Genomic DNA, 16,232 nt, shown 5'->3' on the forward strand with positions numbered 1-16,232 from the left:
AAACGAAAGGAATAAATAAATGAAATAAAATGAAAAAGAAAAAAAATTCACCCTTAACTGTTTCTGTGCATTCTGAAATATATTATTAACTGTAATGACATTAATTTCCATATCTCTTAGTTTTTCAACACAGTGATTTCTTTCTCTAATACGCAACTTGTTTTGACGCTGGGAAATATAGTTTTTTGTGCGGCTAATTCGCTTGCACCGAATGAATGCATAAACTACATTTCCCAGGATTCAAAAAAAACCTTCCCGCGAGCGTGAGCGAATGACTTCTTCCGCGGTGGGAGGAGAAGATTGCTTGCATGTGAACGACTGTCTTGTGAGGAGTTCAAAAGAGGAGGTAAAGTTATTTTTCTTTTGCTTTGATTTGTTCATGAACAAATCCCATCTAAAACACTTTGCAGCAGCTTTGTTTAAGTAAAGTTTTTATAATCAAATCTGCTCTTCTGCGTGAACAACACGCATGTTAGGAGCCGACTAAGGCATGCATATATTACTCAGTTTGTACATTTTCTCTGCATAAGCATATAGGTATAATAACTAAATCTGTTGATCAACATCATCAACATATTTAGATCTGTCTTTTGTTTTCCTACTTCATCATCATCATCATTTTCAGTGTGTCAGTGCAGTTATCTCAGTATGACATCAGCTGGAAACACCATGTGAGTACATTTATTTTGTACAATTTTTTGTTTTGTTATACCTAGAAAAATAACAGGGATCAACTTTAACCAGGGATCTGTTAACAGTTGTCAACAGAGATTGACAAGTGATTGTGACACTTAAATTAAGCTAGCTTTGTTCACATGATGGCTCAAACGTAAATGAAAATGTCTGGAACCACATAAACTGTAGGTCTGATGATTGCAGATTAAGTTTTTATTCCTACAGCTCTAAACCTGTATAGTTTATTGTAGCTGTCATGACACTACTATTCATTTACAAGACCCTTTTGATAGTTTTCTGTTTCAGTGTTCCTCTTGAATGTTGTAATGTTTTTTTGTGTTTGTTTTTTTAGTGATGATGAGGACACATTCAAGATCCTGATTGCCACTGACATTCACCTAGGTTATCTAGAGAAGGATGCCATTAGAGGAAATGACACGTTTGTGACCTTTGACGAGATCATGAAACAAGCTGTTCAAAATGAGGTGGGAATTAAATAATGGGTTCATATTGTTTGAGACTTTGAGGTGATTTTATATTAATTACATAGTTTATATGAAATTATTTCACAAATTTACAAAAATCGCCCATTACCAATATTCAGAATCTAAAGCCCCTTTCACACAGAGCGTTGATGCCAGAAAATTGCCATAGAACTGCTATCTTGCCTTCTGTGTGAACACAAACATGTTCCAGGATTGATCCCAGGATGGGGACCTAGTAACATTGCTGGGATCAGTCCCGGAACGTGCCCCGTTCACCCGCTATATTGCTAAATACCTGATTTTTCATAGCAACAGAAAAATATACCAGGATAACATATTTTAAGATGATAATATTTTCATCTTAAAAGTCCAGTGAACCAAAGACACGGTTTGAAATCGCTGGTGTTTCTGACATCACAAACTACCTTGTAACCAATCAGATATTTTTATAAAATATGCACGTTGCATACCCGGCTTGTCATGACTCCAATTCTTCAGAGCGGTTATAGTTAATGATATGCTAAAGCCCGCCTGCACGTTGATCTGATTGGTTACAAGGTAGTTTGTGATGTCAGAAACACCAGCGATTTCAAACCGTGTCTTTGGTTCACTGGACTTTTAAGATGAAAATATTTAGCAATGGTGTTGACATATAAATTTACATATGGTTTGTCTTAAAGCATATTAAAACACCACAGGGGGACTTTAAAGTCTCTACTAACGAGTTGAATCAGGTGTGTTTGATTAGGGAGACAGTTGGGGGTACTCCAGGACATGGGTTGGGTTGGTTAAATTCAATAATTATTTTTGAATTTTAAAACATTATTCTCAATTCTGATTCACGCACAACCCTGATTCATAGATGCCTCTCTGCACAGATGCATGTATCTGTATAATGTGCAGTATACAATCTATGCTTTTTCTCCTTCAACTGACATTTGTTTTTCATAGTGCTTCTCTCTTTTTCTCTCAGGTTGACTTCGTTTTGCTGGGTGGGGATCTGTTCCATGACAATAAACCATCCCGCAAAACTATGCATAGCTGCATGGAGGTGATGAGGAAGTATTGCATGGGTGACCGGCCAATCGTCTTTGAAGTCATCAGTGATCAGGCTGTAAATTTCAGCCACAGCAAGTAAGACTCAAGCTTTTTTGGTATCTTGGTCAGAAACATTGCTTACTTAAAGGAGCATTTCACCCATGGGAACATTGATCTTTATTGAAAGTGGGTCATATATGTAGTCGAAATGTAAAATAAATTTTGAATTTGGTGCCTTCTTGACCGAGGAAAGAAAGAAAGTAACTTCAGGACGCATTTGTATGAAAGACAACAACTCCCACAATGCACCACATTGCACAGCTGCGCAAGCCACTCCCACTAATCCAGAACAGCATATGAATCACTCATCCGTCCATAAGCCTAGCTACCACCGGAGCTTGAAATTCATTTCACACACAATGTCTAACGTTAGTTAGTTGGCGAACTCATTAGTGAATTACTCCTCATTTGTATTTCTTTCGAAGTGGTGAATTATTGCATGGTAACGTTACCGGGATGTTCAGTCAGATGCGGTGCGAAACTAGGATGGTTCACAACACAAACGTCCGTGTCCTCGTCTGATTCAGAGATTTCGTCCAGGAGAAATTGTCATCGTTGAAATTCTTTGCCGCAGACGGACTCTATCTCTGTGTTCGTAGTTGCATAGTGAGATCACCGGCGCCACCAGTCCGCCCTAACTCGAGCCAGTCTGGGCTCCTCGTCCGCGGCAGGCAGGTCTTCTGCCTCGGCTGCTCTTCGCTATAATGCGGCTTGTAAAGGTAGCCACAAACACCTGATTCAAGCATCAGACTTCCGAAATCCTCTTCTTCTATATCATATTGAGCACTCTCCTCCGCTATTGTCATAACTTTATATCTGTCTCCACAGCGCCTGTTAGCTTAGCTTCACACAAGATGGAGGATATTGCTTTCAGTTTCAGAAAGTGAAGTCCCACCCACTGATCTGTAATAGGTCTGTAGCGTGAGCGGGTCCCGCCCCCTGGAATAATGAGGAGCTATTGTAGTCTCTACACTTTTCAATGAAATGTGACTTCCTGCTTATTATGACGCAAAATGATGATTTTTACGTCATAATAAGCAGGAAGTAAAACTCTTAAATCCTTATTTCTCCCATCTCAGGGAAAAATGAATGAAAAATCCACCTTTATTATAATATATGACTGGGTTTCTAACAATACAAAGCTTAATGCAAATGGGTGAAGTCTCCCTTTAAGTTCAACCAAAATGACACTTGTCATTATTTACTCACACTCATGTCACGTGTATGTGGCATTATTTTAGATGTGGATGTGTATGTGGGCTAGGCATGCTTTGGGGAGGGAAATATTATCTGTCGACAGCCATAGTCAATGTGAACTGTTGTTGTATGGCACTAACTACATAAAGCAAGTACAAAATTTAATTTGGATTGAATTGCAATCCTGAAATCAAGCCGGTTTTCCTAGCTTTTGCCCATGCCAGGTTGCACTCATGAAGCATATTTGATAAAGGATGAGAAAACCAAGGATTCACCCTGTACCAAAGGTCAGACTGGCTTGATTTCAGGCGATTGCGCAATGCATGCACGGTTGCAGTCAGAAAAACTAAAGCTGAAAATGTTCTTATACAAACATCTAACAATCAAAACAATTCATCAAAATTTTGGAAAAGTGTTAAATCACTAACTGAAAATAATAAAGGTATAGAACTTCCATCATGTATTAATAAGGGCTCTCATACAATCATTGATAAAGTAAAAATGCTTAATTGTTTCAGTGAACACTTCATAGCTTCTGGTTTTTTGTTTGATTCAATTAATGGTGCTTATGTGAACCCTTCGATTGTTCAGTCAGAGAGCTTCGTGTCTAGTCAATCATTCAACTTTTCACCAATTGCAATCTCTGAGGTGTGCAAAGTCCTTAAATCTTTAGATGTTTCAAAATCGGCAGGTCCTGATAAATTGGAACCTTACTTTTTAAAGCTAGCAGCTGATTTTATTGCCCCACCCCAGACTCATATTTTGAACCTTTCTCTTGTCTTAAGTGAAATTCCACTAATATGGAAATCAGCTTTTGTTCTTCCCCTGTTTAAAGGCGGAGATCCCACACACCCAAATAATTACCGGCCCATTTCCAAGCTGTCAGTCTTGGCCAAAGTCCTCGAAACATTTGTCAACAATCAATTAAAGGACTTTATGTCTGTTAATAATACCCTGTCTGATCTTCAATCTGGTTTTAGAAAACAACATAGCACAACTATGGCAGCCTTAAAGTACTAAATTATTTTATTGAATCTGTTGATAACAAGAAACACTGTGCAGCCTTATTCATCGATCTATCAAAAGCATTTGATACTGTTGATCATACCTTACTGATACAACGACTTGTCAGTATTGTATTATCTAAACATACATACTATTGGTTGGTCTAATAACTATCTCTCAAACAGAACTCAGTGTGTACAGGTAGAAGGTTTTATCTCTGGTTCACTCAATGTAACTAAAGGTGTGCCACATAGGTCAGTCCTAGGACCACTCCTATTTACTTTATATATAAATAATATTGATCAAAATGTTCATGATGTAAATTTTCATTATTACGCTTATGATACAGTTATATATAGTTCAGCATCCACACCCAATCTGGCTCTCTCTCAGTTACAGCTTGCATTTATTATTGTTCAGCGTAACTTATTTGAATTAAAACTAGGTATAATGTTGCTAAAACAAAATTCATGTTGTTTTCTAAATCAAAATCAATCCCTCATAATATTCTGCCTATTACTATGCCCCAAGGTTCGGAGATTGAGTTTGTGTCTCAGTATAGGTATCTTGGGATTTTAATAGGGGTGTGCCGGTTTCAGAATTGGTGATGACGGTTATGACTTGAGTCAAATGTGACGGTTCGTAACATAACTGTCGTCGGGGGGGGCTGGGGGGGGGGGGCTGGGGTGGTGCGACGTTCGTCTGTTATAGGACAACTTAGTTTGAATAAAATTAATATTTGTGTAGTGTTCAATGTTGTTATCAATAGAGATATGCGGATGGGGTATTATTTCATCCGCAACCGCATCACATAACTCATCATCCGCACCAACGTTTTTTGACCAGATTTCAAAGCCGCACCCGCCCGCCATCCGCTGATTGTTTTGCGGTCTATGGACGATGCAATGCTCTGTTGATGCGAGGTGCAAGAAAGCCCTTGTCTGTTCTAGAAAGGATGCAGCAAAGACATTTAATGCTAATGTATGAGGCATAGGCCTACGCTGAGTTTCATTCATTTACAATGAGATGCGCTCTAGTTCAACTTCACAATACAATGCAATGCAAGTGAACGCGGCGCATCGGAGCCTCAATGTAACGGTTATTATATTGTCTCCTATATTTGCTTTTTATTTATTAAATACATGCAATTGGTTGATGAAACATTTATTAAAATTAAGATACAATTTGTACAAAACGAAATTCGCTTTAAAGAAAGGCTTTCTACAAAGCAAACCTTAATGAAGTGGTAAAAATCATGTCTGACGATTTAAAAAACAAAACTTCATTAAGTGAAGTGAAGAACCATGTCTCCCGATTGCAAATGTTCATTGCTAATGTTTATTATTGCAAATGTTTTTCATTTGTTTAATAAATCTCATAATGATGGCACATCACTATATCATAGCTTTTATTTCTATCTCAAATGATTGGCGGTCAGTCAAGGGGTACTTGGCAAAGAATCAAATACAGTTGGAAACGACGTAGACCATTAATAACACAGACTGTTAACAATTGTTTTTAATTAGTATTTAAACATTCTCTATGATAAAAAATGTTTGTAAAAAATATTTTAATAACACGGTTTTGGCGGTTATAGAGTTGTAATGACGGTGTTCAACTATAACCGTCGGTCTCACGGTTATATACTAACCGTCACACCCCTAGATTTTAATTGATGACGCTCTCTCCTTTGGTGAAGCAACTGGTGAAAAGATTGAAAGTGAAATTGGGTTTTTATAGAATCAAATCCTGTCTTTCCTTTGAGGCAAAAAAGAGGCTTGTTGCAGCCACTTTTGTGTCTGTATTGGACTATGGTGATATTATATATATACGCGTGCATCTTCACAGTGTTTACATGCTTTAGACACTGTTTATCATGGTGCACTGAGGTTCATAACAAATCTTAAAACCCACACTCATCATGCTTGGGTTGGATGGTCTGCTTTGTCCATCCGAAGACAAAAACACTGGCATGTTTTTATTTATAAATCTATCCTGGGTCTACTTCCTTCATATCTTTATACCTACATCTGTAAAAAGTATGTTTGTAGCTATAGCCTACGGTCCCAGGAATTATTCTTACTGTCTGTTTCAGTGGTACGTACTGAATTGGGGAAAAAGGCATTTTAATTTGCTGCTCCCTCTGCCTGGAATAATTTGCAAAGTACGTTGAAACTTAGGAGCTGGTTTCATTGGACATTTTCAAAGTAGTTTTAAAAGATTTGGAGAATGAAACATCGGGCTTTAGATGTTTTAACTAGTTATGTATTGATATTGAAATTTGATTGGTTTGCTTGTGTGTGTATATGTGTATGTATTGATGGATGTTATCTGTTAAACTCAAACGAGCTGTGTCTGTCAGTCTTGGCCAGGACGCTCTTGTAAAAGAGATTCTTAATCTCGATGTGCTTCTTTTCCTGGTAAAATAAAGGTTATAATAATAATAAAATTGGATTTGACAGACAAAGACATACAAAAAGATAAGATATTTTAAGAATGTTTCAGCAATGAAAGTCAATTGAGTCCATAAGTTTCTAGCTCCAAACAGCAATTTGTAAGTTATGCATTGGAGAAACTATGGCTCAAGCACATTAAAGGTGCTTCTTCGTGATCCCATGTTTCAAACTTTAGTTAGTGTGTAATGTTGCTGTTAGAGCATAAATAATATCTGTAAAATTATAAAGCTCAAAGTTCAATGCCAAGCGAGATATTTTATTTAACAGAAGACGCCTACATCGAACGGCCCGTTTGGACTACATCCCTCTACTTCCTTCTTTAATGACGTCACTAGAACCGTTTTTTGACTAACCTCCGCCCACAGGAATGCTCCCTCAACTCTACCGAAATTCGTTTATGTACTTGCGCACTTCTTATAACTTACTGTGTTTACTCAGCTCTTACGGTGATTTTCTGAAGTAAAACTGACGCTTCATCTTTTGTGTGATGTACAATAAACTTTATTAAACTCATCAGTATATGTTTGATCATCATTCAGACAGCAGACTTGTAGGCTATTAATAAATAATGGATACATACAAGCAGATGACAAATACGTTATAATAGCCGTAATTAAACTACTAAACTATACCTGTTTCATCTCTATACAGCACTCTGACTCTGTAGGCATTATTGTCCGACTCGAAATGAACACCGTTACTGAGACTTTCTGATATTATCATCATTCCGTGAGATGAAATTGTCCTGAGAGACTGAACGCGAGCTCATGAAGCTCCGCCCCCTGGGTCGTCCAGCAGCAGCTTATTTGCATTTAAAGGGCACACACTAAAACAGCGCGTTTTTCTGAGCCCCAAAAAATGACAATTTAAACATGCTGTAAAAAATGATCTGTTGGGTATTTTGAGCTGAAACTTCACATACACACTCTGGGGACATCAGAGACTTATTTTACATCTTGTGAAAAGGGGCATAATACAGGACCTTTAAGCAGCACAAATAGCTTCTGTCATGTCAACCAACCCTCAAATAAATGATCAGAATTTTAATTTAAAGTTTGATGAATAATGACAGTTTGTTCAGTATAAAATACTTCCCTAATGTAATGTACAGAGATGCAAAAATGTCCACATACACATAGACACATGATGTCCTTTTGTTATTTTATCAGGTTTCCATGGGTGAACTACTTGGACGATAATCTCAACATTTCCATCCCTGTCTTCAGTGTGCATGGTAACCATGATGACCCAACTGGGGTAAGAGAATACATCAATTTATTAGTTCACTAAAATTGTCATATTGGGTTTTTAATGGGTATTGTGTGCACATAGAGAGTAATGCAACCTCAGGCGTGCTTACGGACAGCTCACAGTCCATGTCCATGAACATGTCCATCTGTTGCATATTGCACATAAAACTTGAAATTACTTTAGTGGGGGAATGCAACTGCTAACAGGTCAACCGGTATTTAGTTTTTATCTATTGATTGGCAATGGTAGTTGCTATGTGGAACTAGCAGTGATTGGTGAAAATCAGCGGTAATAGTTTGTAATACTTTTTAATTGCTCATGATCCTCCGTGCTCAGTCACTAGAGGGTTCTACATGTCTGCAGTACAGGCTTTTGGTTATACAGTGTAACATTGTGGTAAAGTAGATCTTAAAGTCCCCCTGTAGTCAATAATTGTATCCCTTAAAACTCATCTTTGATCACCAAAATGTAATGTAAACTAATCAACAACTGAATAATTAAGTTAGACAGACCTCAAAACAGTATGAGGACTTCTGATTCTAAGCTGTAGAAAGTAGGCCTAATTGCGTATTTTTCTTTCTTTATGTGTTAAATTGGTCAGTAAGATGCAATATAAATGTTGATTAGATAATTGATAAAGCAATTTTGTGTCTTCCTTCCTTCCTTCCTTCCTTCCTTCCTTCCTTCCAATCTTATTTTTATTTTTTTGGCTTTGTATGTGTGTTCCAGGCTGATGGTCTATGTGCTATAGACCTGTTGAGCTGCGCTGGTCTGGTCAATCATTTTGGCCGCAGTCATTCAGTGGAGAAACTTGAGGTCAGTCCAGTACTTCTGCAGAAAGGAAACACAAGGATTGCACTCTATGGCATTGGTGAGTTTATAATATTCAGCAATGGGGTGTAAGTTACATAAAATAAAGAGTTATTTATCTACACATTGTATACAAATAGAAATAAAACAAACATTGGGAAAATACAGATGTGGCCATTGAGAATGCACATCAGAGGGAAACGGATCCTGTGATTGCATGCAGTAGCACGCGGGACCACAAGGCATGCTCTGGCACAGGAAACGTGATCAGTGGAGGAAGTCATGCTTCATTCTTAGAATGCTTACTGCGGTATTCTACCATACACCGATTACATTACTTGCCCACCGCTGCACCTCTCCCGCTGTCGTTTTGCTTTTTTAGAGAAAAAACATTTAGTTCAGGTAGACAACGGATGCTACAATTGAAGCCTTGAGACGAAGAACCATATAAGTCCATATTTAAAAAATTTGAATAATAACATGTTTTTAATTTGGACTGTGAACATTATATTATATATTTTTATTTTACTTGAAGAATAAAAGCTTCCCGATTCTAGTGAGATAAGATTTTTCAGTGTCAATCTTAAAAATAAAAAGTTAGAGTAATTTACATTTCTGGAATGTGGAAGAACGGTATATGTCCAGTTAATGTGGAATAATAGTATAAGTAACAGAACCTTAAAGAAAATATTAAGCTTTCTTTCAATTTATTTTGGGGTTTTTTTTTTTGCTAACGTAAATCACTGAACAAATACAGACAATACAGTACAGGGACATCAAACGCAGCTAAAAAGTTTCGATTAATTTCTCCGTGGTTATAAGGAGTACAGCTTTTATTTCGACCCATTCATGACTTGATCCGTTAAACTGTAGTAGACGACGCCCAGTAGCCTACACGCCCCTCTGACTGTAACCACTAACGTTAGGTAGATACTTTGTACATATACGGTTCTTACACTCACCTCTTTCGGTGGACTTTTTCCTCGTTTTAGCTCTCCTCTCCGATTCACATTACCCAGCGTCCCTAAAAGACTTCCTTGCTCTGTCCTTCCATTCGTTCATGTTTGCTCTCCTTTTTTTGCTGAGGTTTTGCCTATTAATGTCCGCATGCAGACATGAAAGCAACCGGCGTCTCCATTTTTCGTTAGTGGACATAAACGTTTTTTCTGCGTGAGACTATTTTAAAGTTTAAAATACAGAGTATTGGTCGTGCAAACACACCCCCAAAGTGCTTCTCTATACAAAGTGGCACACATACATTCATGTCACATGGTTATCTAATTTTTTTTGGACTTATAAGGTTGTTCGTCGCATGGACTCAATTATAATCTAAAAGCTCTGCTCTGTAAAGCAGAGTGCAGCAGGAGTCAGATTTCACTTAATCATGTGACGAGAGTAAGGAGAGATGATGGTAGAGGATTTGGTGTCAAAGTGAAAAGAAAGCACAACAGATCCTCATTGACTTTGTTGGGAGTTGATTTGGTTGAGAGGTTGATATCTGCTCCTCCAAATTTGGTGCATGCTCAGCATTGCATTATGCCCTAATGAAATTCGGTGCTTTATTTCAGGTGTGCAGTCGCCGGTTTGGTCAATCATAGATCCCAAGAAGCAGAAATCTTCACTTTAATTGCTCTGGTTCCAGCTGTTGACATAATTTTTGTCTTTTTGATGTTCAGGGGTCCCATCTTTTCACTTTCCTTTTGAATTTTTATTATAAGGTTGAAACACCTTATAATAAAAATTCCGTCTTCGGTTTCTGCTAATAAGGATTTATCATCAGCGTAACAGAGATTATTGATATTTCTGCCGCCAGTCTTCACACCTTATTCCTGACCTAATTTCAGCATAAAGATTAAAGACAAACACAGCCTTGTCTTACACCCCTTTCAATTTTGAACCATACTGTTCGGACAACTGCTTCATGATCTATATAAAGCGATTTTATCAACTGGGTCAGTTCCTCCCAGTTCCTGAAGTACCTTCCATAACTTGTCATGTTCAACACTAAAGCCTTGCTTTAGTCAATGAAGCACATGTAGACGCTTTTCTGATATTCATTACATTTTTCAATGGTCAAGTGTGCCACGAGTCAGGTAGCTCTGTTTCTATGATTGGGTGTAGGCGCTGATTTGTAATTTTTAGAAGGATTTTGCTTTTGTGAGAAATAAAGGCTATTGAACAGTAGTTGCAACAGTTCCTTGCATCGCCTTTCCTTAATAGTGGTATGAAAACTGATCTTTTCCAATCTTTTGGCCAGTTCCTGGTTTCCCAGATCTTTTGGTAAATTTCTTTGATTGCTGCAGGTGGAATCAGCCCCAACAATTCTGCTGGGATATAGTCGAAACCAGGAGCCCATATAACTTCTTCATTTAAAATAGCTGGTTCTATTTCCACTGTTATTTCCACTGGTCATTGTTAGGTTGTTCTCCATTGCTAGTGCTTACATAAAGCTCTATGGTGTATTCTTGCCACCTGCCTCTAATTCCATATTTGTCTTTTGTCATTCCTTTATGGGCTTGAAAGGGATTTCGAATTTTCCTGACCTGTGCGAATAGATCCCTCGTGTGACATAAAGCAATTTCTTTAAAAGCAATTTCTTTAACAGAAAATATCTCCCTTTGCTTTGAACTTTGAGCGTTGTAATTTTGCATGTGTTGTGTATGCTCAAACAGCAACATTACACACTAACTAAAGTTATAAAAGTGAAATCATAATCAACCACCCCTTTAAAAACAGATCGATATATCGTACAAACTCGATATGGCCCTAGTGTGAATATCTCCGTTTATGCTTAGGAAGATATGAGAGTATACTATACGCGTGCTGAGAGACTGAGAGGGTACTTTCCAGTCCGTGCGCTTCAATGTTTAAAAAGGCTTTAAAACACAAAAATTATAATTTCTTGGGAAGTTACCAGGTAGTCCTCTTCAAAAAGTTAGCAGGCAGAGGAGAACTGGCAATCTGCTTGCTGCAAGAGCCAGTGTCACATGTTCCACAACAACGCTTAGCTGCCTGCATTTGCGCCTGCCTATTAATCGGCCTAATTTGCATAATTAGGAACAATAAGAAATGTGATACTAGAAAATGTGATTGCCGTTTAAAAATCTATTTGCACAGCCGTCATGTTGCAGCTAGAGCGGGAAAATATCCAAACAATGCATTTGTAGAGAGGGTTTTTTTTTGCTGGTGACGACTGTGTGGACGGAGCAAAGGAACCACTTTGGATATCATTATAACTCCTTAAATAAGGCTACAACAGCCAGGACTGCTTCTAGACACATACTGGATAAGTACATCCTGATTAAACCTGCCAGATCCAACAAAAACACATAAGTTCAAGATGTGCTGAATCCAGTAAAACGCATTTATTGTTTGCATAGTCTAATAAAGGAGTCTAATACTATTCGCTACTTAAGGAAATTTATTTTTGTATAAAATGTGATATTTACTCAACTAGCCTGCTATTCAGTTCATCATATTTAGTAACTGAATGGGTCCCGTAGAGTAAATTGCATTGTATCATTCAAACCTGAGCAACTTGAGTGCAAGTCACAGAGCCGGTCACAAACAAAGCTTATTGATGATTTAAAAAGTTGTCATCCAATGTGATGGATGATTGAACCAGCCTGATTTAATAGTCTCCTTAAATGAGACAATAACTTTCAAGTGTTCAAATTCAAGTGTTTATTCACAGTCAGATCAGGTTGAATCATTGATCAAAAAATCCCAAACCAAATATGGTGAATTTTCAGTAACATCAAACCTCACCGATGCTTGTGTCATGATGTTAAGTTGCATGACACAGAAGAACCAGTGGGGTTTCATGCAATTGACATGCCATTTTTTATTTGTCCAATGTATACATGAGTTTTGATGGGGTGTCAGAAGTTTCACTTACCAGAAAATAATTTTCTACATTTAGACAGTTCTATTCACAAGCATCCCTGTAGGAATATTTTTTTGGGTATGGTTGTGTGTTTTCTACATTTCTTAGCATATTATTTTGACCATAAAAGGGTTTTAGAAATTTTGCATTTTAAAGAATGAAGTGTATTGTACTTTCAGGTTCCATTCCAGATGAGAGACTCTACCGGATGTTCGTCAATAACCAGGTGACAATGCTTCGGCCACGAGAGGATGAAGATGCCTGGTTCAATTTATTTGTCATCCATCAAAACAGGTTTGAGTCTCTTTTTAAGTATTATTATTAGTTATTTAAGGCATAAAAGCAGAACATCTTAGCGAGCACAGACATGGTGGAATGGTCCCATATCCTACCCATTCCTCAAGCATACATGCATATCTCTATCTGAGAATAGGTGGTGCTATAATATTCAAATTTACATCTTCTATTTCCTTATAACTTTCAAATCGTATTGGCTAAAGTATTTTTCCTTCTGATTCCTTGAGGTCTGAAGAAACATTGGCCATGTTTAATTTCATCTTTGTATGTTTGCAAAAAATTTGGAATGTAAAACCTAAAGATCCTCTTGACAAAATGAAATAAGCCAATTATTTTCTGGGGGCTCATCTATATCTTCAACAAACAAAGTCCATGAAACTTGAAACTTGACACAAGAAGAAAACAGGACATAATGAGAATGCAAACAACATCAAACTCCGTCCATAGATGCCAGTCAATTTTAAGTTGTTTTATTTGTATAGTAGGGCTGTCAATGTTAATGAGTGCGATTAATTCAAAATCCTTTACGTGTTAAAATAATTGAACGCAAATAAATTACTGTCACGTAGTTAGATGATTTAGAAGTCAGGAGATTATCACACTAAGCATCTACAATATATTTACATGGTCCATAATGTGTAATTGACCTGTGTATTTTCAGCTGGAGATCTAGACGGTTAACTGAAGAAATCGTATCATTTTGTTTACCCAAATAATTATGTTAAAAACAAGACATATTACTTGGTTAATAGTGGTTATCTTAAGCGTATGAAGTTTTGTTTTAGACAGTTAACTGACAAGTATTTTCCCTTGCACTCTGGGGCTTACAGAAAAATGTCCTTACTCTCACACACACATGGCCCTGAAAGAGTAAAAGTGGCGTATGTGATTTAAAACAACTTGATGGGAAAATTTGCTATTCTCATTAATGGAGTTAAGCACTTAAATTACATGAAATCATTACTGAGAAGTTAAAAAAATATAGAAATAGAAATATTTGCTGTGAATACAATGCTTTTGAACACTTTTCCTGTGACATGCTGTGAGGATTGCTTACATGATAATAGCAGATTGTCTGAGAAAATATTTTTGCGCAAATAATGCACAATAAGGCCTATCTATTTCCATTAAAAATATAAATCAATTAAAAATACTATTTGGGCAGTGGAAAAGACTATCTCTGAAATGTATGTTATACTATTTGATTTATTTATTCAAGAATAAGGCAAGTATATATATAGGCTACTAAATGATTTTTAGCAATTTAATGTAACAGCACATCCGTATCTCATATTTTCATAATGTCTTGTACCGTTAAACAGGGTATCAAATGGATGAATATGCATATGCAAATGATATGCAGATGAGGATATGCATAGTAAAACTAGGCGTTGTAAGCTTCATATGTGGTTATTTCGGGGTGGAGACGCATGTGCACACAATCTTCCGCTGACTGGGATTTATAAAGGGATTTTGCGCAGGTTCTGGCGTACGCACAGTTTTATAAGTCTGAATATTTTTTGGCGTATGCCATTTTTTCTTTCGGCGCACGTACACTTTTAGTAAGGATCCTACGCACAGTTTTATAAATGAGACCCCTGGAGAGAGAAAGAAAGAGAGAAGTCACTAAGGCCTATTTGCCATGTAAAAATGATGTATTTTAGGTGTAAATCATGTTCTTTCTTTTTTTCAAAATGACAGAAGCATTTTAAATTATTCTAATTAGTTTTAAAGGTCAGTCAGTAAAGACGTTTTGAAAAAAAGTTATTTTATTTTTCGATTGTTACCCGATTTTAACCAGTTAATGATGCCAAAATATGCACACCTATTTTCAGTACGTCGTCAAAACTTGCTACATTTGGACAGTGGAACAAACTGAGTACAAATGCCTTATTTAATCAATTTAAAAATATATATATTTAATTGTGTATTTTTGCAGGAGTAAGCATGGGGCGACTAACTACATCCCGGAACAGTTTTTGGATGATTTCCTGGATTTGGTGGTGTGGGGTCATGAGCATGAGTGTAAAATTTCTCCAGTCCGTAACGAACAACAGCTCTTCTACATCACACAGCCTGGCAGCTCCGTCATTACCTCACTGTCACCAGGAGAAGCAGTTAAAAAGTTTGTGTGCCTGCACTCATATACACATACAGTACACAGTTCTTCTGCTATTGAATGATTCTGAATGGTCAGTTTCAGATGCTCTTGCATAGAAGATGTGCTGCTGTGGTAGGGCTATGCCATTTCAGTTTTACAGAGCGCCCAGAACACCATTTTATTTGGTCTCTGTTTAAAAATCCCTCAATCTAAAGTGATTGAGCCAGATATTTTTGTAAAATATACAGATTTTCAGCATGCCTGTGAGCCATCATTGGGGAACATAAACAGCGTGACTAATATCTAATCATTTACGCAATCAGCGTAATCGTTTACATCAACTTTTCCTTTTTCACTACTGATGGTCCTCTCTGCTCACTCTGGGGTACATCTGTGCCTACCTGCAGTCATAAATGCTGTTTCACCTGACAAAGTTTGCATATGATATGTTGATCATTTTGATTAAAGTAATTGCAAACTTCACCTAAAGGCAGACAGTGACAATCTGCCATCAAATACAATCAACTTGTTTCCACACTGCACAGCTCCACTTAATGCCTTTAGATTTATCATGGATTCGCTGCATTAACGGCCATCAAAGCAACATTTAGAGAAATTCAAGTAGTATTTTTTTGGGGGGGGCGACAGCACATAATAACGCTGTGCATGCCAACCCCCTTTAGAAATTTCCTTATGATATCATGATTACAATTTATGAACACGTAATTTTGACCTGTGTTCTTTTTGATTAAAAGAAATAGTTCACTCTTTCTTACTTTTTTGTAGAGCACAAAAGAATTTACGAATCTACACTCAACGCTTTCCATATAATGACAGTTTAAAGACCATAATAATAGTCTATAACTTTTGTAATAAATTTAAAGTCTTCTGAATTAATATAATAACTTTAGGGAGTGGAACAGACCTAAATTCTATTAGTTATCAAAAATAACCTTCCCTTCCACCAATGT

The 16,232-nt window shown here is 37.1% G+C and overlaps 1 protein-coding gene across 1 annotated transcript in view; it reads left to right on the forward strand.

Annotated features, from left to right (window-relative positions):
• The first annotated feature begins 255 nt into the window (after window positions 1-255).
• Window positions 256-16,232, forward strand: part of mre11a (MRE11 homolog A, double strand break repair nuclease) — a 33,509-nt gene continuing 17,532 nt past the window's right edge. The window contains exons 1-8 of the mRNA XM_084126666.1: window positions 256-346; window positions 626-671; window positions 1,028-1,160; window positions 2,134-2,294; window positions 8,086-8,173; window positions 8,897-9,038; window positions 13,043-13,157; window positions 15,100-15,285. Of these exons, the coding sequence (XP_083982792.1) occupies window positions 649-671; window positions 1,028-1,160; window positions 2,134-2,294; window positions 8,086-8,173; window positions 8,897-9,038; window positions 13,043-13,157; window positions 15,100-15,285 (848 nt within the window). The 5' untranslated portion in view covers window positions 256-346; window positions 626-648. The remainder of the gene's footprint in view (window positions 347-625; window positions 672-1,027; window positions 1,161-2,133; window positions 2,295-8,085; window positions 8,174-8,896; window positions 9,039-13,042; window positions 13,158-15,099; window positions 15,286-16,232) is intronic.

This window comes from Abramis brama, assembly GCF_963993115.1.
Source record: "Abramis brama genome assembly, chromosome: 10".
Classification (NCBI taxonomy): Eukaryota; Metazoa; Chordata; class Actinopteri; order Cypriniformes; family Leuciscidae; genus Abramis; species Abramis brama.